The sequence below is a fragment of the Mobula hypostoma genome, chromosome 7 (assembly GCF_963921235.1).
Source record: "Mobula hypostoma chromosome 7, sMobHyp1.1, whole genome shotgun sequence".
NCBI classification, from domain to species: Eukaryota; Metazoa; Chordata; class Chondrichthyes; order Myliobatiformes; family Myliobatidae; genus Mobula; species Mobula hypostoma.
Window position 1 is genome coordinate 93,961,367 of NC_086103.1, and position 23,865 is coordinate 93,985,231.

At 41.2% G+C, this 23,865-nt stretch overlaps 1 protein-coding gene across 10 annotated transcripts in view; it reads right to left on the reverse strand.

Annotated features, from left to right (window-relative positions):
* The window catches only part of LOC134349428 (F-box/WD repeat-containing protein 11), a 304,136-nt gene that overhangs the window by 164,400 nt on the left and 115,871 nt on the right, over positions 1–23,865 (reverse strand). For 9 of the 10 annotated variants that reach the window (XM_063053711.1, XM_063053710.1, XM_063053717.1 and 6 more), the window contains one exon: positions 15,264–15,486. In XM_063053711.1, coding sequence (XP_062909781.1) covers positions 15,264–15,486 — 223 coding nt within the window. Of the gene's footprint in view, positions 1–15,263; positions 15,487–16,367; positions 16,492–23,865 lie in introns of those variants that run through there. The other variant, XM_063053718.1, reaches the window with a different exon arrangement.

The window sequence follows — 23,865 nt, forward strand, 5'->3', positions numbered from 1 at the left end:
ATTGCACAGTAGCAGCGGCAGCGAAGCAGGCATTTCAGAAGTTACTCCAGGTGTTCCTCCGTGCTTCTCACGGCTGTCTCCATCAAATTCGGATTGTGCACAGCCCCCTAGTTACACATACGATATTCATTCAGAACTGCTGCGTGCGAGGATTACAGAAAAAGAGGACAGGGAAGCAGCATGCTTTATGGTGGTTTGGTATGGAACCTCGATGAGGAATTTAAAATCGAGGTGTCCAATACAGGATGTACATAAGGATTTAAAGATAAGGCAGTGAGATCAAGCTGAATAATATCAGTTTACTGCAGAACCACAGGAATGGAAGAAAAGTGAGTCAAGAAAATTTCCTTTTGGGTGAGTGTTAAGAAAAACCATTGCAGATAATTTGATAAGTAAAATAAGAACAAAGCAAATTCGATTGCAAACATTTAAGGATCCTAATATTTCAAGTCCAAACTGTACAACCTGGACAGGAAGTTACCAGTGCATGGATTCTTTTGATGTGGGATAGCTGTAAAATATCAGCTAGCACACAAGAAAACGTGATAAATAAGAATGGAGTCTCGTCCAAACCCTTGTGAAAGAATGCAGTAATTGGAGGATGTGCAGAGGAATCGGGAAAATGTAATTTGTTTAGATGGGTACTAAATGGCTCACAGAGATGTGGCGGATGATAGGATCACTTTTGTACTTCATCTTTAACCATCTCAGATGATTTAGCCTCCTCAACCTGCTAGGTGAATCCAGAGATTCCCGAATCTCTGGGTGAATAAGTTGCTATACATTTCAGTTTTAAACTGACCATCCCTAATCTTGTAACTGTCCCCTTGCTCAAAGGTTCCACCAGGAGAAACAACTCAATATCTACCTTATAGACCCTCTATGAAAATAAACGGAGGCTTTTACACTCAGCTGATCCACTGAGAATGGAGTGGTTAAGTCTGTTGAAGGTTACATAGAAGGTCAAGAATAGTAAGTTCACCTACAAAGATGATAACAAATAATATTATTTGTACCTGATTATATTTTAGTATCATAAAGAATATACTGGCATTGGAGAAAATCCTAAGATTTATTAGGCTGATCCCAAGAATTGCCACATAATCACATGCATTTTAAGGAAATAGATTTATTTTCTTTGGACTTCAGGAGACTGCAGGGTAGCCTTTTGAAAGATACAAGATCCTAAAAGAGCATAACAAGGTATCTATTTCAATGTTTGGATGAGTGGGAGAGTCTGAACATAGGACAAGATTAGGTGTCAGTCACTTAATACGGTCACTTGGGTGCTAGGATAGAGTAGCAGTTAGTGCAATGCTATTCCAGCTCCGGGTACTGGAATTCGGAGTTCAAATCCAGTGCAGCCTGTAAGGAGTTTGTACATCCTCCCCGTGAACAGGTGGTTACATCCTTCCACAGTCCAAACATGTACCAATCAGGAGATTAATAGGTCATTGTAAACTGTCCTGTGATTAAGCGCGGATTAAATCTGCAGGTTGCTTGGGTGGAAGGGCCTGTTCTGTGCTGTATAGGTTTCCCCCGCCATCCGAAGATAGAGTGTTCCTATGAAACGGTTCGTAAACTGAAATGTCGTAAAGTGAAGAAGCAATTACCATTTATTTATATGGGAAAATTTTGTGAGCGTTCGCAGACCCAAAAATAACCTACCAAATCACACCAAATAACACATAAAACCTAAAATAACAGTAACATATAGAAAAAGCGGGAATGATATGATAAATACACAGCCTATATAAAGTAGAAATACTTTTCCATAATCATTACTGAACTGTTCGCTGAAGCGAAAATCTCACGCAAGCGCCATCGGCAGAAAATCTCACGCAAGCGCTGTTGGCAAGAACACTCTCTCCAGTAATCTTTAAGCTATGAAGCTGCCAAATCATACCAAATAACATGTATAAATACACAGCCGATATAAAGTAGAAATAATGTATGTACAGTGTAGTATCGCTTACGAGAATCAGGAAGACAGCGCCAAGCACACGATGGTGTGTTAGACTTGTCGGAGTTTGGGTGATGCATTGGCCCCCACCCTCCGGGCCGCTGAGCGATACATTGCTGCGAAGAACGCAGGGATCCAGCAGTAGCCAGGAGGTACACAGCACATCTTTAAGAAAAAAGCCGAAACAAACATGCTAATTAATTAGGTGCCGCCCGTAATTGTCGGCCCAGATCAGTGCCGATTTCCGATTGCGTTGTCTCTGATTTGGGCCGACAATTACGTGTCGGCGGCACCTAATTAATTAGCATGTTTATTTCGGCTTTTTTCTTAAAGATGTGCTGTGTGCCTCCCGGCTACCTTTGCATTCTCCACGAATTGGTATCTGTCCGTGGCCTGGGGGTTGGGGTGGTGGGACACTGAGGTGTCATCTCATCACCCGTTTCCATTAGAGCAGGCAGCTCATCTTCTTCTATCTCTGCCCGCCTCGATGTCGAAAGTCGAGGTTCGTCGTCTGCTGTGGCTGATGTGGAAGCTTGCTTGACTGCCAAGCCTTGCGCATTTTTCTATTACACAGTTCTTTAATAAGGAATCAAACCATCTTGCAAATATCCCCTAAACTGATGTACCCTTTCAAAATTAAAGTCGTACTTTATCATTACTCATTCGGTTTCAATTGTTATCCTTTTTTCCTCCAATTGCACCAGCTCTTCATCTGTCAGTTCTTGGTGATGGGATGCCAAAACCTCTTCAACATCATGTTCGTCAGCTTCCACAAGTCAAACTCACGTTGTCCTTACTTCGTTCACCATGATCAAAACGCTTAATTATGTCTAGTTTTACCGTAAGTGTAACACCCTTACGAGCTCTTTCAGGCTTTTCCGATACCATAGAACTCATCTTGCAAATGGCTGCTCACAGGCACATGTTAAAGCAAAGCAGTTCCAAATCTGGGGGAGAGCGGCTGCTCGGGGCACACTGCCTTTTATCGCACACTGATTTTTTATCGCGCGCTGAATTTTTTTTTCGTAACAGTGAAAACACCTTCTGAAAGTGAAAATAGGGTACTAATGTTGGTCTTTCGTAACAGTGAGGTTTCGTAAAGTGAATGTTTGAAAAGCGGGGGACACCTGTACCTCTAAACAAATAAAAAGAGAAATAAATACAGAATATGTAGAACTTCTTTGCTCAGAGAATGCAAAATCTGTGGAACACTCTACCCTGATGACCCATGGGTATATTTAAGGGGCAGATACATAATTTTTGAAAGATCAGGAAATTAAGAGCTTAGGAGTACTAGCACAGAAAAACAGATGAGCTCTGGTCTGATCAGCCATGATTAGACTGAATGATGAGGCAGAGACCAAGAACCCTACTCCTGCTCCAATTTAAGTGCTTATGTTCTTATTACAAGTTGGAGAGCTTAAAACATGGAACAGAGGAAAGTGGGCAGGAACTTGTTACAACTTTGGATAGAAGATTTGGAATTGCTTCTTATCTTCAATGACTTTCAAATTTGAGCTGCCATATTTCAGGGTTAACAACAACATGCTTATAAGTCATAGTTATAAAGCAATATAGAATGATACAGACCCTTCAGCCCAACAAGCTCATGCCATCCATAGTGCCCAATCATCTAGGTTCAATTTCCAAAGTTCATTCCCTTCCATGAACCAATCCAAGTGCTTCTTAAATGATAATAATGTACCTGCTGCAATCATTTTCACTGGCAGCTTATTCCCTTAAGTCCCTTACAAATCTTTTTCCCTGACCCTAAATTTATGCCCCCTAGGTATAGACTCCCCTACACTAGGGAAAGAGATTGTGACCATCTACCTTTATCTATAACCATATAACCATATAACAATTACAGTACGGAAACAGGCCATCTCGGCTCTTCTAGTCTGCGCCGAACTCCTACTCTCACCTAGTCCCACCTACCTGCATTCGGTCCATAACCCTCCATTCCCTTCCTGTCCATATATCTATCCAAATTAACTTCAAACGACAACATTGAACCTGCCTCAACCACTTCTGCTGGAAGCTCGTTCCACACAGCCACCACTCTCTGAGTAAAGAAGTTCCCCCTCATGTTACCCCTAAACTTTTGCCTTTTAACTCTCAACTCATGTCCTCTTGTTTGAATCTCCCCCACTCTCAATGGAAAAAGCCTATCCACGTCAACTCTATCTGTCCCCCTCATAATTTTAAACACGCCTATCAAGTCCCCCTTCAACCTTCTACACTCCAAAGAATAAAGACCTAACTTGTTCAAACTTCCTCTGTAACTTAGGAGATGAAACCCAGGCAACATTTTAGTAAATCTCCTCTGTACTCTCTCAATTTTGTTGACATCTTTCCTATAATTCAGTGACCAGAACTGTACATAATACTCCAAATTTGGCCTTACCAATGCCTTATACAATTTCAACATTACATCCCAACTCCTATACTCGATGCTCTGATTAATAAAGGCCAGCATACCAAAAGCTTTCTTCACCACCCTATCTACATGAGATTCCACCTTCAGGGAACTATGCACCATTATTCCCAGATCCCTCTGTTCTACAGCATTCTTCAATGCCCTACCATTTACCATGTATGCCCTATTTTGATAAGTCCTACCAAAATGTAGCACCTCACATTTTTCAGCATTAAACTCCATCTGCCATCTTTCAGCCCACTCTTCCAACTGGCCTAAATCTCTCTACAAGCTTTGAAAACCTACTTCATTATCCACAATGCCACCTATCTTAGTATCATCAGCATACTTACTAATCCAATTTACCACCCCATCATCCAAATCATTAATACGTTTGTATATATATGTCTATATATCTCTGCCTCTCATTATTTTATAAACCTCTGTTAGGTCGCCCCTCATTCACCTAAGATCCAAAGAATAAGGCTCTAACTTGGCCAACATCTACCTATAACTCAGGCCCTTAAGTAGAGGCATCTTCAAATATTCTCGGCACTGTTTCCACTCCAAGTGCAGTTTCACCAGTGGCTTAGACAAATGCAACATATTGTCCCGACTCCTATATTCAAAGCACTTACATAGAAACATAGAAACATAGAAACATCTGTGAAACTATCTGTGGAATTCTCTGCCACAGCAAACTATCTGTGGAATTCTCTGCCACAGGAAACTGTTGAGGCCAGTTCATTGGCTATGTTTAAGAGGGAGTTAGATATGGCCCTTGTGGCTACAGGGGTCAGGGGGTATGGAGGGAAGGCTGGGGCGGGGTTCTGAGTTGGATGATCAGCCATGATCATAATAAATGGCGGTGCAGGCTCGAAGGGCCGAATGGCCTACTCCTGCACCTATTTTCTATGTTTCTATGTTTTGTCTTTCCAAAATGCATTATTTCACTTATTTGTATTGAAATCAATCTGCCATTCCTTGGCCTACTTCCCCAATTGATCAAGCTAAATCAGGTACAGCAACAATGGAAGAGGAAGAATTAAACAGTACTTGAGAGGAACCCATTCGCAATATCAATGTGGCTGAGGGAGTCAGGTAATCAACAGTTTAGTCAGAATAAGAATCATGGGTGCATGAGATGGCGCTAGTGGGTAGGAGGTGGAATGGAGTTCAAAAACTATCAGCAAAAGTACCACAGTGAATATTTAGGAAGGCTTGATTAAGTTAATCTTGGGAAACGGAAGAAAGGCAACCGAACAGATAAGTTTAACAGTAAGCCCTTTATAATTGCAGCTGCAGTCAAATTGGAGCAGACAGTGAAGGATGGTTTCTGAATAAACTTTAAGATGCTGAAAAGTAATTGGGTATGCCGATGCATTCCAGGATCACTTCTGATTAACAATCAGGTTTAACAAGGAAAATCAGGACCTGCTCATACATAATACCACAACAAATGGTTAAAATAATTTTGTTTTGCCAAAGGTATTGAAAACTTGTCCCTTAATTGATTGGGAATGGCTTTATTCATTAATAAAAATAGGCTTAACAGGACAAGGTCATTAAGGATAAGGGATTGGACTTAGCTAACTAGTAGTTGTAGAAAAATTATGAGTGTGTAGGATTTTGTGAATAAAACATATGAGAGTCATTTTATGTGTTTAACAAAAGCTACAATCCTTTACTTTGTTATGTACCCTGCACCGGGTTAAAGAACCAGCAGAAATGGAAAAACACGGGGAGTCTGGTATTGCTGTTATCTAAAGCTATTCTATTAGTAACTACGCACTACAGTAATATAAAAATCAGATAAATCAAACAGGTTCGCAAAGTTTATGCATATACAGGTGTGTAAGTATAAAAGCCAAACTTCTTCAAGCTTAGATGGTAATTGATACAGTCTTAGAATGGTAGGTAAGAAAAGTTCAGTTCAAATGCACAGATTAATTAATGCAAGATGTCTATAATCCAAAGGCGAATGTTGTGAGAAGGAAATTACGTCGATATTCCACAGATTCCACGACAGCAATACAAAATAACAATAGTAGTAGGTTTTATCTCCAAAGTTGTTCCACTCTACACGTGAAATATCACTGACAGTGATCTTCAACCAATATCCTTTCAACACAAGTGGTACCGGACCCGAATTCAGCTACGGGTCATCGCAAAGTGGTGGCCACAAGATACTCCAACAGAATCCACGTATGGATTACCACCAACAGTAGCTTATCACTAAGGGGACCCTCTCCAAAGGAACCACCACCCAGGCAAGGGTCGACACACCGGTAGATTCCACAAGGTTACCCCAAACACACAACGTGATAGTCACTTATCCAGTTCCATGACATATGAAATAACTCCAACAGTGATTTGCCACAGGGGTGACTTTCTTCAGTGAACTACCACACCCAAACAAGGGTAACACACAAGTGGTATTCACAAAGGTACTCCCCTCACCAGAGAACCCACTCCTGTGGATTAACTACATGACAAGTCACACATTCATATTTGAATGGAACTCAAACTCACCCTTACAGGCTACTTAGAGAGAGACCAGTGACCTCTTTGTCACTAGGTTTCTTCTGTTTCAAACGTTCCTCTCCCCTCTTCTCTTCCTTTAAAGTCACCGAATGTGACCACAAAAAGGAGACCATCTTTTGTGGTAAAGTTATCAACCCAGGCAAGGATTGGAACCCTGATAACTTCCCACCGGTCACACCTTTTCCACATTGCGAGAGCCACTGATCAATTCTCCCGATCGATCCTCCAAAACCCACCTTTCTGAAGGCACACAAAGCTCATCCAGTGTCCAAAACCATGTGTGTCTGTCTAACAACCAGCTGACCTTGTATTTATCTCAGCATGCTGAACACCAACTGTCCATCAAATAACGCCGCTCTCGGTCACCATGACGACTCACGAGCTGCTCGTTGCTCTCTCTCTCTCCATGGCAACCCAGAAGCTGACAGCAGTAGTCAGTGTCCTTATAAAAGTGTAAACACGAACTGAAAGGCAGACTCCACCCCTCTCTCTCTCAGCAGAAATCCAAAAGTTAGTCTCAGTTCTCTCTTGTGCCTTAAAGTGATAGTCCACCGCAAAAAGGAACCCTAGGGGTACATAACAACTTCCATTGCCAACTAAACTAAAAGCAGTCGCCTTAAACTGATGTCATTACGTCAGACACCATTTTAAAGTGAATACAACTCAATGACTGTTGAGAATTATGTGGAACAGTTTCTATTACAAACAATGTTGTCATCTGTCACCCATACATTATCCTACAAGTGCAAGGTAAAGCAGAAGCTTTCTCTGGGATAGATATAGATTTCAAGAGGAAATATAGTACAAAATGAAAATCTTAGAAATTAATTCTACCCATAATAGATAAAACACTAACAAAGTCAACAGGCTTGACCAAAGTATTGACCTTTTCATTGGTCACTTGGTTTATCTGCTGAGAGAGGTTCAATGAAAGAAGAACAGTGAATATGGAAGACAGCAATGACTGTTAAAGCTGAAAACATCCAGGATAATAAAACACTGAATGGCATGAACATCGACTTCTCTAACTTCCGCTAATGCCCCACCTCTCCCTCTGTACCTCTGAATATACCCCTTGCCCATCCTCTGGGTCCCCCCCTCTCCTTGTCTTTCTTCCCGGACCTCCTGTCCCATGATCCTCTCTTATCCCTTTTGCCTATCACCTGTCCAGCTCTTGGCTCCATCCCTCCCCCTCCTGTCTTCTCCTATCATTTTGGATCTCCCCCTCCCCCTCCAACTTTCAAATCCCTTACTCACTCTTCCTTCAGTTAGTCCTGACGAAGGGTTTCGGCCTGAAACGTCGACTGCACCTCTTCCTAGAGATGCTGCCTGGCCTGCTGCGTTCACCAGCAACTTTTATGTGTGTTGACTGAATGGATCTCATTGTTTTAACTCTTCCCTCAAAGATAACCTAGATCTGCTCCAATATGTGGCTAAGCACAGCTCCAATGCTATCTTCAAATTCACTGACGATATAGTATTTTCTTGGACGAATCAAGGGTGATGATGATTACCGGAGCGAGGTAGCAAACCTGGATGAGTGATGCGACGGCAACCTCTTGTTCAGTAGCAGCAAAATTAAAGAGCAGGCTGTTGACTTCAGGAGGGTAAATAAGGCGAACATGAGCCAGTCTACATTCGACGATCAGCAGTAGTCAGTTGTTTTAAATTCCTCTGATCACTCTTAGATCGGAGGAACAACACCTCATATACTGATTGGGTAGCTTCCAATCCGATGGCATGAACTTTGATTTCTCTAACTTCCAGGAGTGACCCTTCCTTCACCATTTCCCATCCCCTTTACCCTCTTCTCATGTTATCTCCTTGCCTCCCCCTGGTGCTCCTCCACCCCCTCCTCTTTTTTTTTCTTTCTTCCATGGCCTTCTGTTTCTTTCACCAACTTCCTAGCTCTTTGCTTCATCTTTCTCCCAAGTTTCACCTATCACCTGGTGTTTCTGTCTCCCCTCTCCCCACCTTTCAAATCTACTCCTCAGCACTTTTTCTCCAGTCCTGACGAAGGGTTTCGGCCCAAAACGTCAACTTCCCTTCAACCATCCGGTTCTCCAATTAGGCAAAAGCCTAATTATCACTACAGTTATCAACACCATGTCCACTATGATCACATTGCAATAAAACAGACAACTCTTTTTGTTCTAATTGTGTTTTTTTCTTGCTAAAAATCGTCTATAATTTAAGTTTAATTGATGTTTTATTGTGTAGACTATTTATATGATGCTATGCGTCTGGGATGATTCTTCCCTAAAAATTAGAGAAATCAGTATTGGAAAACAGATAGGGAGGACGATAAGAAACAATACATAGAATCAAACAGCGATGGTTCTACCTGTGATGGCTGCAATGGAACAGACAAGGAAACATTGTCAATAAATATGGGTGGGCAGTATACAACAGAACGAAAGGAGGGAGGTGGGCTCGATGGAGAAGCTCAAGTCAGGACTTTGAGAAGCAGCATGGTTCTTAAAAGCTGAGCGAGGAAATCAGAGCAGAATTCCCTATCAGATTTTATCATGACAAGAGATGTGATAAACCTGATTCTGATATAGACTAAGAGTGGGAAAATGGGAAGGGCAGGGGAGGGAGTAGGAAGCACCAGGAAGACATTCTGTAATTATCAATAAACCAATTATTTAGACTCAAATGACATTGTCTGGTGTCTCAGAGCTGGGAGTGTCTGCACCTGTGCCATATCACACCTCTGGCACTCTTCTTCTGCCAACTGTCCCACACTCCTCCCACCAAATTCACCATCGCCATTCCCAACATCCTTTCCTCCCGCCAGATTTACAAACTCACACTTCCCTTCACATCAGTGATGAAATATCAGCAATCTGGGCTTCCAGGTAAGACATTTTTACTTGAATTAAATCCCGTTAATCAGCAGAATTAGAGTAGAATGAACCAGTATTGCAATCTCAAAGCATTTAACTCACGAAGACAGAATACAAAGAAAAATAAAAGCCTTCACTCCTAGGATTACCACGTTTCTATTAATGTAGAATAATAATATTCCATGTTGAGGAACTTCACTATAGAAAACTTTTTTTTCCCCAACTTCAGTTGCCTCTTATGCCCAGATTTATTTTAAAATTCAATTCAGAAGTTTTCTATACACCCTGGAGGGTTTGGATTTACATTCACTGCACTATCATCCCCATTCTCTGGATTGCTAGACCACTATGCTTCCAGACTCAACTCTTCCCTACAGTCCTCTCCAGATCTGTCCATCTACAGGTTAATATAGCTAAGTTTCCTACTCTTCCCAATTTTTTATTTGTGTAATGTACGTTCTTTTTAGTTATATAAAAGTTCTCAGGCTGAAGTGTCAATGAACACAGCAGTAGATGCCCTCTCCCTACCCAAGAAAACACTAATATTTCAGTTTATATATACAGGAAATATAGCGATTTATGAAATGTTCTATGAGTCTAAATATTTCTTTAGTCCCACTCTTAATATTCAACATCAGAAACCTTTCCATTGATACAAAATATTTCAAATGCTGATGCTTATTCTGGCTGATCACCCATTTTCCTTCTAGAATATTTGCTCACTGTTAATGCTCCAGCACATTGAAATAAATGTTCCACAAGGCCAAACATTGATCAGGTTGGTCACTGTACATGTGGCACCAATGAAACATTAGCAGTGTGCACCATGTCTAGCACACTGAAATCAGGCAGTGAATTTCAGGCTGAAATACTTGTCTTTCACTAGGATGGAAAGGGACCAAGTGGAGATGCAAGCTGATCTCTTCTTCAGACTCAGATGAAGCCAAGAGACTGGAGATGATGGAAATCTGATAAACCAGATACTAGTTAATACCTGACTGATGCACATCTGGGAAAGAGAAGATTGATGTAAAATAAAAGGAAGTAAAGGAACCCAACATATACAACACATTTTTAAAAATAAATCCTGATTAACTATAGTACTGCAAACAGCATCCATTAGAGCCCAGCTGCTTGAGCTAACCATACTTTTATTGGCAGAACATTGTCACCACATCAATTGCTGGTTAGTACATTCTGAAAAATTGAATTTACAGTGAGGCTATGGATAAAGAAACCAGTTGATTCCAGATGTGACTATAATGCTAACATGCGAAAATCTGCAAGTGCTAGAATGCCAAAACAACAGACAAAATGCTGGAGGAACTCAACAGTCTTGATGAAGGGTCTCGGCCCAAAGAGTCAATTGCTTACTCTTTTCCATAAATGCTGCTTGGCCTGCTGAGCTCCTCCAACATTTTGTGTGTGTTACTATGGCTATATTACTATCAGCTCAAATGTACTATCATTCTGTTATTCCAGCATCAACTTGCCTGAACAAAGATAGTTGAACAGTCAACTCCTTATGGGACAAGAATCCCAGAAAGAGTGTAGTGAATATAAAAAATGTAAGTGTCAGATATTCTTTCTTACATACTAGCTTTGGCTTGAGCCTTGCAAAATTATTAGTTTACATGACACAAGATGAATGAGGTTTTAAAAAGATGTTGCAAGGAAAACTGTCAACGAATGCTGCCACCTCCTGGATCTCCGATGAAGTGCACCAGTACGGTCCAAGCTCTCCAGCTATCCCAGCATTCTTAAACACAATAAAGACAGAAAATGCTGGAAATCCAAAGCCACATACAAAATGCTGAAGGAACTCATCAGATCAGGCAGCATCTATGGAAATGAAGAAGCAGTCAACATTTCAGGCTGTGACCCTTCTTCAGGACTGAAAAGGAAGGGGAAAGATGCCAGAATAAAAAGGTGGAGGCAGGGTAAGGAAGATAACTAGGTGATGGGTGAAGCCAGTTAGGTTGGAACGGTAAAGGGCTGGAGAAGAAGGAATCTGATAGGAGAGGAAAGTAGACAATAGGAGAAAGGGAGGGGGGAGGCGGAGGATAGGCAGGTGAGAAGGGGCAAGAGGCCAGAGTGGGGAATAGAATAAGATGGGTTTGGGAAGGGAGAAATTGATATTCATGCCATTCGATTGGAGGGCTACCCAGACGGTGGCGTCACCTTGGCACAAGAGTCCATGGACAGACATGTCAGAATGGGAATGGGAATTAAAATATGTTTGGCCACTGAGAAGTTTGCTTTTGGCAGATGAAGCAGAGGTGCTCGACAAAGCAGTCCCTAAATTTACAACTAATGTAGAGGAAGCCGCATTGGGAGTACCAGATACAAAAGACAACCCCAATACATTCACAGCTGAAATATTGCTTCACCTGGAAAGACTGTTTGGGTCTTTGAGTGGAGGTGAGGGCGAAGGTGATCAACATTAACATTGAAGCATTTCAGATTAATTTAAATGTTTCCATCATGCTCTGGTCCAAATGGACTAATCAAGAGACATTGCAATTAGTTAAACATATAGCGATAACAAGAAGACACTCTGAATGAGCTATTTTTAAAAAAATACAGACTTTCAACAAGATTGGGACCATTTAATAGCACTGACTTTGTGTGAGCCATTCCTATAACACCCACAACCCACCGTCAGCAGGAAAAACACAATAGTACTTACTGGCCTATGGTTTAGAATTTCTCTTTATCTAACAGCAGAACTCCTTTCAAACCCAGAGAAATAGAATTAATATTGCATCCTGGTGAGTGTAAAGCTGTACACATGAATAGGCTCAATTTCTAGAACACATTGTGTTAAGAGCACAAACCTTCCAGTGACCCAGGTAAGCCTATGGAAAACCAGTACAGGAAATAAAAGTATGACGGGTGATTGATAAGTTCGTGGCCTGATTTTAGAAAACCTAGCATATTTATTTTTCAACATAGTCCCCTCCTACGTTTATACACTTAGTCCAGCCGTCGTGGAGCATACGGATCCCTTCTTTGTAGAAGTCGGCATCTTGGACCTCTAGAAGTGGTCCACAGCAGGGATGATTGATAAGTTTGTGGCCTGAGGTGGAAGGAAATGAGTTATTAACTTCAAACTTTCTGCATAATCATTCAAAGAGTTGAACTGCACGTGCACGTAACAAGAGCTGTATAACTCATCTCTTTCTACCTTAGGCCACAAACTTATCAATCACCTCTGCTGTGGACCACTTCTGGAGGTCCAAGATGCCGACTTCCACAAAGAAGGGATCCATATGCTCCACGACCGCTGGACTAAGTGTGTAAATGTAGGAGGGGACTAAGTGTGTAAATGTAGAAGGGGGCTATGTTGAAAAATAAATGTGCTAGATTTTCTAAAATTGACTCCTTCTACCTCAGACCACATACTTATCACCCCTCGTAAGGAGGATTCGATTCTGAAGTTGGGGTTGACGGCCAAGAAACCTTTAAGCTATGCTGTAGCTCTGCATCTGATCTAGCTCTGCTTGGAATGACAGAGCTGAAAGATGCTCTCTAATTTGATGTGCTTTTACTTTGGAATGGTGGATCTGTGTCTTCTTGTTAACCAGCTGTATGTTGTACTACTTCCAACAGATTCACATTTAAATTGCTACATAGCAGCACAAGCGTAAGCTACAGATGTCTAGTCTCTGCTGTGAGACAAGACATCTTTCTGGGCCATGAAAAACAAGAAAAACTGCAGGCGCTGGTTATCAGAAATAACAGCAGCAAATACTAGAGATCTTCAGCAAATCAGGTAGCATCCACAGAAGCAGTTAACGTTTCAGTTCCAGGGCCCTTCGTCAAAACTGACAGAGCTCTGGCAAAGAGTCTTGGAACAGAAACCTTAACTTTCTCTTTCCACAAATGCTACCTGAACTGCTGAGTGCTTCCACTATTTTCTGTTACCTTCCTCAGGTAACTAATGAAGGGAAAATCAGGTCAATTTCTGGGCTAGAGGCAGACAAGTGCAGTGAAATGAAATGCCAGTTGATAAGCTAAGAGAAAAAAGACAATCATCTCCCACATGTTATGTTAAAAAATAAGAGCACAGCACAGGAACAGGCACTTTGACCCACGATGTCTGTTCTGAGAATGATGCCAAATATTCTTATATTCTTTCAGAAACCTCAGGCTTTTAAAACCAATTCTTATATTTAACTATTCACTAGCCTTTACTTACCACATTGTTTCAACTAAGCAAGTGTTGCTCAATGTCAATTTTAAAAACTGGATAATCAAGTTATTTCAAACTTGATCTGTGATCTTTTGTCGGCCATCAGCTTGACATTCATTTTTTTTTTTATTTAGAGGTACAGTCAATTAAAGAACATCCAGGATCAGCATATCAAAGTGACATATTGCTATCTGAGGGAATCAGAAGAGGATCTTGTTCACTCAAGAGGGTGGTGTGAGAGTGGAATGAGCTACCAGTGAAAGCGGCTGATGCAAAGTCAATTGTAATATTTATAAGTTTGGATAAGTACATGGATGAGAAGGGCAATTGTATGGGTGCAGGGTGATGGAACTAGGCAGAAAACCAGGATAGCACAGACTAGATTGGGCTGTTTCAATGTTGTAGCGCTCTATGACATATTAAAACTTTCTACAGATATACATTATGTCATTATATCATCTAGCCATAGTGCTTTAAGTAACTTTTGAGTTATCTTTCAAGCAATTGGACAATGTTTGTATTTAATGTTAACTTCACTCTTTTACAATACAATTCCTTTTGGCTCTTCCCTCCAAAAAGAATTCTCTCAGTTAACATTCCTTCCAATCCCTGATCTGAGCACATGCGTCGAAAATCAAAACAAAACTGCAGATGCTGGAACTTGGAATTAAAAACAGAAAATTCTGGAAACTTCAGTAGGTCAAACAGCCTCTGTGGCAAGAGATACAAAGTTAACATTTCAGGATAGATTCCTCATCAGTGCTGCTGGATGCTTTAATCCAACACTCCCCCTCCACCTCCTCCTTTTGGCATCTTCTACTTCTTAAGTTTCTTTAAAAGTCCACAAAAGTAATTATTCATCTACACCAATATTTCCCCTCTTCTAACCATTCCTTTCCCACTTTTCTTGAAAATTAAGTCTTAATTATTTAATTATTTATCTGCTTTCCCAGTCTTGATGAAATATTTTTGAATTGAGATGTTACTTGTTTTCTTTTCCATATTTATTGCCTAATCTGTTCATTGTTTTTTTCCAGCATTGTCTAAGTTTTACTTTAGTTTTCCAGTTTAGTTTTTTTATTTAAATTCCTTCCCCTTGCATTCCTCCTGAGTACCAAGACTTCACAACTCATCAGGCTGCCATTTATCATGCTTTACAACTATGATTGTACATTATATCTTACACTTTCACCCTTCTCCATTTAGTAAAAGGTTCACCATTAACAGAGGAACTCTCATCCTCTAATAATTTTCCTATTTTCTCTCTCACATGTGCAACTTATTGAATCATACCTGGTAAAGCAGTGATGAAATCCCTCTGCAACATAGGTTTCAGATAGGAGTTAATATGTCCATGCTGGTAATGGCACATCCGGGAGATTAGGTGCTCCACAAATTCCACCTGATCTGATTCAGACCACTGGTCAAAGTACTTAATACACAAATCCTTCTCTTTCTCGTAGTTTCCAGATGGCCTCTTTCTGGGGACGATCATGGAAGGGGGCCCATTTGTGATCTGGATTCATTTGTCAGAAGAAAGGAAACAAAAACATCATGGATACTTAGACGGAAGTTTGAGAGAAAAATCAACATAGATGCTTCAATACTAAACACTTTAAACACTGCAGTAGACTTTTTGCATTATGCTTGGGTGTGTGTGTGTGTGTATGTGTACGTGTGTGTGGACAAGAACAAGAAAGCAGCATTCAATTTAGACAAGACATACTAACCTTCTGTTGGGGAGGGTCAACATCTCAAGGATCAAGTAAATTAAAAATTATATCATTGCAAAACATTCACATCACAGAATGTATAGCACAAGAGGTAATGCATATGAAACATGCAATACTTACAAACTATTTAAATCATTGCTGCAAGCTTGGCATATATAAGCAAAAACAATTTATCAACATCTATATTTGATACATTGCATGTCTTACAGATGTTAACTAAAAACAAGTCATAGCAGCCAAGCAAGGCTATCACCCTGTGAAGCAAAGGGACCAATATGGTATTGATCTGGTCTTACACCTCTCCACAGTGTTATACGGGGAAACTAGGTCAAGCAGCTGAACAGCCAGCAAAGCACAACACAGAAATGAGAATGAAACATTAAGATCTCTGAGTTAGCTGATTTCAGGCAGGTCAACAGAGCACAAATAGCTGTCATAGCTGTCATGCCTCCTCCAGAACAAGAGAAAGCAGGAGACACATCTCATGATTTCAGGACGTCACTGACAATTTTAACTTATTTTTGCCCCAACTCTAACCCCTCCAATTATAGTTAGCATTATGAGGAAAAGCAACAGCAAATGCATGCACAGCATGACCCACAAGTAGCAATAAAACAAATGAGACAGAGAGCGAAGCTAGTTGAACAGCAAAAGTGTTCTGTACTTCAGAAAGATAGCAGCTTCAAGCACGCTGCAGACCACCTCTGCTCTCCATTGAAGCATTTTCTACATTGTACACTCAAGGCCCTGGAATAGAGTTGATCACTTTGAGGTGTGAGCATTGCCAGCTAGTCATGATTACAGCCCAACTCCCACCATAAATATGTATGAGTAACCCCAACTAAGGACAGGGTTCCTAATACACAGATGCACACATATATGGAGGAAGAAGAGAGATCATATTCTCATTGAAACAAACTTTAGCCCAAATTAATGCTGTCAGAAGCACAGGTGTAGGAAGAAAGATCTTTGACAGATAGAACAGTAGTTTCCACACAAAGTTTATTTTACATTACACAAGTGTTGGTTTTGGTGTTAATGAGCAGCACGGAAAAATAAAGGATAATTCTAATTAAGATGTTAAAGGAATTCAATAAGATACAAGGAATAGCTTCTTCTCATGGCCCTGGGAAGGTGAAGTGTTGGAGAGTGCATCTGAAGCAAAGGAAAAGAATCTTAAAAATAAATCAGATTATTTAGAAGGGAAATCAGAATCTTCTAAAAATAAATGAAGTGAAAACTAAAACACTCTCCAAAAGCTGAGTCAACTGGTGTTTATAGATGTCCCTCTATTCTGTGCTCTCTGGTCCTAAGCTCCCCCACCACAGGAAATATCATCTCCATACTAGGCTTTTCAATATTTGATAGGTTTCAATGAAATCCCCCCCCCCCTTCTAAATTCCAAAGAGTAAAGGCTCAAAGCCATCAATTGCTCCTCATACAATAACCCTTTCCTTTCCGGAATCATTGTTATGAACCTCCTCTCAACCCTCTCCAATGTCTACACATCTTTCTTAAATAAGGGGCCCAAAATTATTCACAATGCTCCAAGTGAGGCCTCACCAGTGTCTTATAAAGCATCAACATTACTTTCATATTCTAGTCCTCTCAAACATATGGTAATATTCCATTTCCCTTCCTCACCACTGACTCAACCTGCAAAATGACCTTTAGGGCTCCGGCACAAGGACTCCCAAGCCCCTTTGCACCTCAGACATTTGAATTTTCTCCATTTAGAAAATAGTCTATTCCTTCTACCAAAGCACATGACCATATGCTTCCTGACACTGTATTCTATTTTCTATTTACTTCCCCATTTTCCTAATCAGTCCAAGTCCTTCTGAGAATCCTCAACAATACCTACCCCTCCACCTATTCGGTATTGTGCAGAAATTTGCCATAAAGCCATAAATTCTGTCATCCAAATCATTGTCATACAACGTAAAAAGCAGTCAAAACAGAGCCCTGTGGAACATTACAAGAATCAGCCAATCAGAAAAAACTCACTTTATTTCCACTCTTTGCCTCCTGACAATCAGCCAATCTTCCATACATGGGCTCTTGTTAAGCAGCCTCATGTGAGCCACCTTGTCAAATGCCTTCTGAAATTCCAAGTATACAACATCCACCAATTCTCCTTTGTCTACCTACTTGTTATTTCCTCAAAGAATTATAATACATTTGTCAGTCAAGATTTTCCCTTAAGGAACCATGCTGACTGTGACTTGAGGATACAAAGTAGGGGTGGAGAAATGGCAGATGGAGTTTAATCTGGGCAAGTGTGAGGTTTTACATTTTGGGAGATCAGATGTAAAAAGAAAGTACAGTTAATGGCAGCATCCTTAATGTTGATGTACAGAAGGATCTTGGTCCACGGATCCCTGAAATTGGCCACAGAAGTCAATAGGCAGGAAAAGTGCATCACAGACTTGCCTTTCTTTGTCAATAGACAATAGGTGCAGTAGACCATTTGGCCCTTCTGAGCCAGCACCGCCATTCACTGTGATCATGGCTGATCATCCACAATCAGTATCCAGTTCCTGCCTTATCCCCATAACTATCTTTAAGAGCTCTATCCATGTCTTTCTTGAAAGCATCCAGAGACTTGGCCTCCACAGCCTTCTGGGGCAGATGATTCTATATATCCACCACTCTCTGGGTGAAAAAGTTTTTCCTCAACTCCGTTCTAAATGGCCTACCCCTAATTCTTAAACTGTGGCCTCTGGTTCTGGACTCACCCATCACCGGGAACAAGCTTCCTGCCTCTAGCGTGTCCAATCCCTTAATAATCTTATATGTTTCAATCAGATCCCCTCTCATCCTTCTAAATTCCAGAGTATACAAGCCCAGTCGCTCCAATCTTTCGACATTTGACAGTCCCGCCATCCCGGGAATTAACCTTGTGAACCTATGCTGCACTCCCTCAATAGCTAGAATGTCCTTCCTCAAATTTGGAGACCAAAACTGCACACAGTACTCCAGGTGTGGTCTCACCAGGGCCCTGTACAGCTGCAGAAGGACCTCTTTGCTCTTATACTCAATTCCCCTTGTTATGAAGGCCAGCATGCCATTAGCTTTCTTCACTGCCTGCTGTACTTGCATGCTTGCTTTCAGTGACTGATGTACAAGAACACCTAGATCTCGTTGTGCTTCCCCTTTTCCTAACTTGACTCCATTCAGATAATAATCCACCAAAGTGGATAACCTCACATTTATCCACATTAAACTGCATCTGCCATGCATCTGCCCACTCACCCAGCCTGTCCAAGTCACCCTGCATTCTCATAACATCCTCCTCACATTTCACACTGCCACCCGCTTTGTGTCATCTGCAAATTTGCTAATGTTACTTTTAATTCCCTCATCTAAATCATTAATATATATTGTAAACAGCTGCGGTCCCAGCACTGAACCCTGCGGTACCCCAATGGTCACCGCCTGCCATTCCGAAAGGGACCTGTTAATCACTACTCTTTGTTTTCTGTCAGCTAGTCAATTTTCAATCCATGTCAGTACTCTGCGCCCAATACCATGTGCCCTAATTTTGCCCACTAGTCTCCTATGCATTAAGTTCAAGAAGTCTTGTACAGCTCTAGTTAGCCATACTTAGAATATTGCTTTCAATTCTGGTCACCCCATTATAAAAAAAAGGCGTGGAAGCTTTGAAGAAGGTGCAGAGGTTTATCGAGATGCCACCTGGATTAAAGGACACATGCTAAAAGGAAGGGGTTGAACAAACTAATGTTGTTTTCTCTGGAATGGTGGAGGCTGAGGGGAGACCTGATAGCGACACAGACAGAGCAGATAGCTGGTATCTTTCTCCCTGGGTCAAAATGTCTAATTCAAGTGGGCATGTATTTAACGTGAGAGAGGGTAAAGTCATAGAAGAGGTCTTGAATACAAGAGCAGGGATGTGATGCTGAAGCTTTATAAGGCATTGGTGAGGCCTCACCTTGAGTATTGTGAACAGTTTGGGCTCCTCATCTAAGAAAAGATATGCTGGCATTGGAAAAGGTCCAGAGGCAGTTCATAAGGATGACTTGGGGAATGAAATGGTTGTCATATGAGGAACGTTTCATAGCTCTGTGTCTCTACTCACTAGAATTTAGAATGACGATGGGGGCAGGTGGATCTCATTGAAACCTTTTGAATGTTAAAAGGCTCAAACAGTAGATGTGGAAGCGATGTCTTCCATGATGGGGGAGTCTTGGACAAGAGGGCACGCCCTCAGGATAGAGGGGCGTCTATTTAAAACAGAGATGTGGAGAAATTTCTTTAGTCAGAGAGTGGTGAATTTGTGTAATTCGAATTCACAGGCAGCTGTGGAGGCCAGGTTGTGGCAGAGATTGATAGGTTCTTGGTTGGACACGGCATCAATGGGAGGAGGCTAGGGAATGGGGTTGAGGGAAAAAGGATCAGCCATGATTGAATGGCACAGCAGACTCGATGGGCCAAATAACCTAATTTGGTCTTATGGTTTTATAATGGCCATACATTGCAATTGGCAGGATATGAACATTAACGTGCCTCACACACTTTTGAGCTGCGGCCTTAATTATTCACAGTACTTATAACAAATAAATTGACACAAACAAAATGCTGGAGGAACTCAGCTGGTCAGGCAGAATTCATGGAAATGAATAAACAGTTGACGATCTGAGTCATGGCCCTTCATCAGGTCTGAGAAGGAAGTGAGAAGACGCCAGAGAAAAAAATGTGGGGGGAGGGGAAGGGGGCTAGCTAGAAGGTGATAGGTTAAGCCAGGTGGGTGGGGAAGGTCAAGAGCTGAAGAAGAGGGAATCTTATAGGAGAGGAGAATGGACCATAGGAGAAAGGGAAGGAGGCGACCTGGGAGAAATGACAAGCAGGTGAGAAGTAGTAAAAGGTCAGAGTAAGGAATAGAAGAATCGGGGGGGGGGAGAAAATGACATTCATACCATCAGGTTGGAGGCTACCTAGGTGGAATACAAGGTGTTGCTCCTGTAACCGTTGGAGCCCGTGATTTGTAGTTTAGAGATCGTTTGGGTGGTCTAGTGCTTTGCTGTCTCCGAAAGAATTCCAGGAGGCAGAGGCAACGAAAATGAGCTTCGTGTCAAGGAGTCTGCAGGGAGTACAAGTCCATGTTCGACTTCATTTTGCCAATTAAAGCTTCCGTTGTTCCAAGTGCCATGGCCACCCCTTCTGTCTGGAAAAAGTAGGAGGAACCAAAGGAAAAATTGTTGAAGGTGAGGACCAAATCTGCGACACGGAGGAGGGTGGAGGTGGAGGGGAAATGGTTCGTTCTTTTGTTAAAGTAGTGGAGAGCTATGAGGCCTTCTTTATGGGGTATATAGGGACTGAATATCCACGGTGAAAATGAGGTGGTGATAGTCAGGGAATAGAAGGTTACTGAGGAGATTGAGGGCATGAGAAGTGTCGTGGATGTAACTGGACCAAGGGGGATAGAATGGAATCGAGATACAAGGACACAAGTTCAGTGGGGCAGGAGCAGACAAACAACAGGTCTAAAAATATGATGGATTTCCAGTTAATTGGGACACATAAGAACCAGTACATTTTGGTCTAAGTAAGTGACTACCCCAATTAGCTAAAGTTTCATGGAAACCGTTAAAAAGTATTTTAAAAATTGGGTACTTAAATGAAATACAGAACAAATCAGAACACTATCCAACATTACTACAGTACTATAAATCTATTAGTTCCTACTACATATTGATGGAGGAATTCACCTGTGTCACATTCTTTTGACTAAATGAACAAAATCAACGTAGACACCTAAAGCAGATAATGATGGACTGCCTTCATACAATGCTGTCAATGACTACGTCCTCCAAATTTTCATTTTCATTGTAGCAATCAAGATGATTGACAACACATTCAAATTCTTCACAGTTTCTAACTTGAAGTAGTGAAATAATTTCATTTTCACTCCCAGTCGTTTCTGGCATCTCCAAGCCGGAAAACCACAGTGAGCAAAACACTTCTAAATTATCTTACTACTATTTCTCATTAACAAAAATTGCTCAGTAACAAAAATTGCTACTTTTTAAATCACAAACACATGCAACTGATGCTATTTAAAATCTTTGCCTGAAGCACAGTATTGTGTCTAACAGTCATTCAACTGATGCTAGTTAGAAACTGTTTGGCAAGTGTCCTGCCACAATTAAGCGGCATAGTGCCCCAAATAAACAAAGGAAATCCCACCATTTTCTCGATTAGTTTTTGTTCTCCAAGAGTTGTCCCAAATAAGCAGTTGCACAATTAACTGGAATCCACTGTATTAACAATAGGAAAAACACTGAAAAGTTGCATCAACTTCAAGAAAAACAGCAATAAAAGCACTTGAAAGCAGAAATGTTCAAAGTAACAGATTGAGTAAATGAACAGAACCGTGGCAAATAGATTTTAATGCAGATACATTTTGGACCATGGGTGGATGCTACAAAACGCGATTTTAACCAGCCAATGCTCGAAACAGTTAGGGATACGTGGATTAAAACATCAGAAAATCATAGAAATTTTAAGACAATGTTTCATAAATTACACAAAAGCCCAGGTTAAATTACATCTAACATGCTGCAGTCACCATACCTCAGCAGGTGTCCAGCTTGGACTTATCTGGATACCAACGGTTAAATTGATAAGAAAATTACACTAAAAGTAGACCTTTCAGGAAAAGTAACGCATACTCAACTTGTCCTTCGCTGTTGTATGCCATGTTACCAATTAATTTCCACCAAATTCAAACAAATCGCAGGTCAGCCTTTTACATCTTTATTATGGTACAATGAAAAGGTAAACATAAACTGAAACAATATCCCTCAAGATGAGAGCAAATGGTGATCACTGCACTCACTGTGTAAGTAGTGTGCTGTCCAGTATTTTATGCATACAAATAAGTTAACCAGGTTCTGAGTGATATCTGTAGAATCATCACAGTAAACCAATGACTGTCAGCAACTTGCACCTCCTTGCTAGAATAGCACCACCAGACACATGGAGAGTTGTAACCAGGCAATAACAGAGAAAGGAAATGACAAATCTGATAGTAAATTGCCTGAATTCTCACAGGGACTTCCTCAAAACAGAACAACAGGTCATCATTGCATCCACAATGACCCAAAAAGAGATAAGGCAGGCACACACTTGCAGACTGTGACAGTGGTGTCAGTACACACATCAGCAGCAAATGAGCATTCTGTGAGGGAGATTAAATAACCCACTTTGAAAGTTCTAAGCTAGACCCTTAGTCAAAGTTAACAAATTTCACAACATATGCCAGTGATATTAAACCTGATTCTGATTCCTGCTTTGCAAACAGCGAACCACAGTAGCCAAGGAGCTAAACAACTTCTTTGCCCAGTTTGACGGGGACAACAATGAACCAGCGATGGAAACCATGTCGTTGGGTGTATTTAAGGCAGAGCTGTTAAGAAATTGATTGGCCATGGATCAAAGGTTATGGGGAGAAGGCCAGGGAGTGGGACTGAGTCAGGGAGGGGAAAAAAAAGAGTATTAGCCGTGACTGAATGGTAGAGCAGACTCAATGGGCCAAATGCTCAATTTTACTATGTTTATGGTTTACTCAAACGGTGAAGCAGTGGAAAGGGTGTCCAGCTTTATTTTTTTAATTTATTATTTATAGAGATTCAGTCTTCGAGTTACGCCACTCAGCAATCCCCAATTGAAGCCTAGCCTAATCACAGGACAATTTACAATGACCAATTAACCTACCGACTGGTATGTCTTTCAACTATGGGAGGAAATTGGAGCACTGGAGGAAACCCACGCAGTCACATGGAGAATGTACAAACTCCTTACATGCAGCAGTGGGAACTGAACCTGAGTCACCTGTACTGTAAAGCATTGTGCTAACCACTACACTACTGTGCCCTCCTTCCGGGGAGTGACCATCACAGAAAAGCTGTCTTGGACCACCAATACCTTGATAGTAGGGAAGGCTCAGCAGTGCCTATACTCTCTTAGGAGTTAGAGAGAGCAAATCTGCCTCCAAAAGCTGCTGGTAAACCTTTATCGATGTTTAATTGAGAGTATACTGACCTACTACATGCCAGTATGGTACAGTAGCTGCAACAAGATCGACCAAAAAGCACTTCAATGAGTGATCAGGTCTGCAGAGAACATCGTTGGGACACACA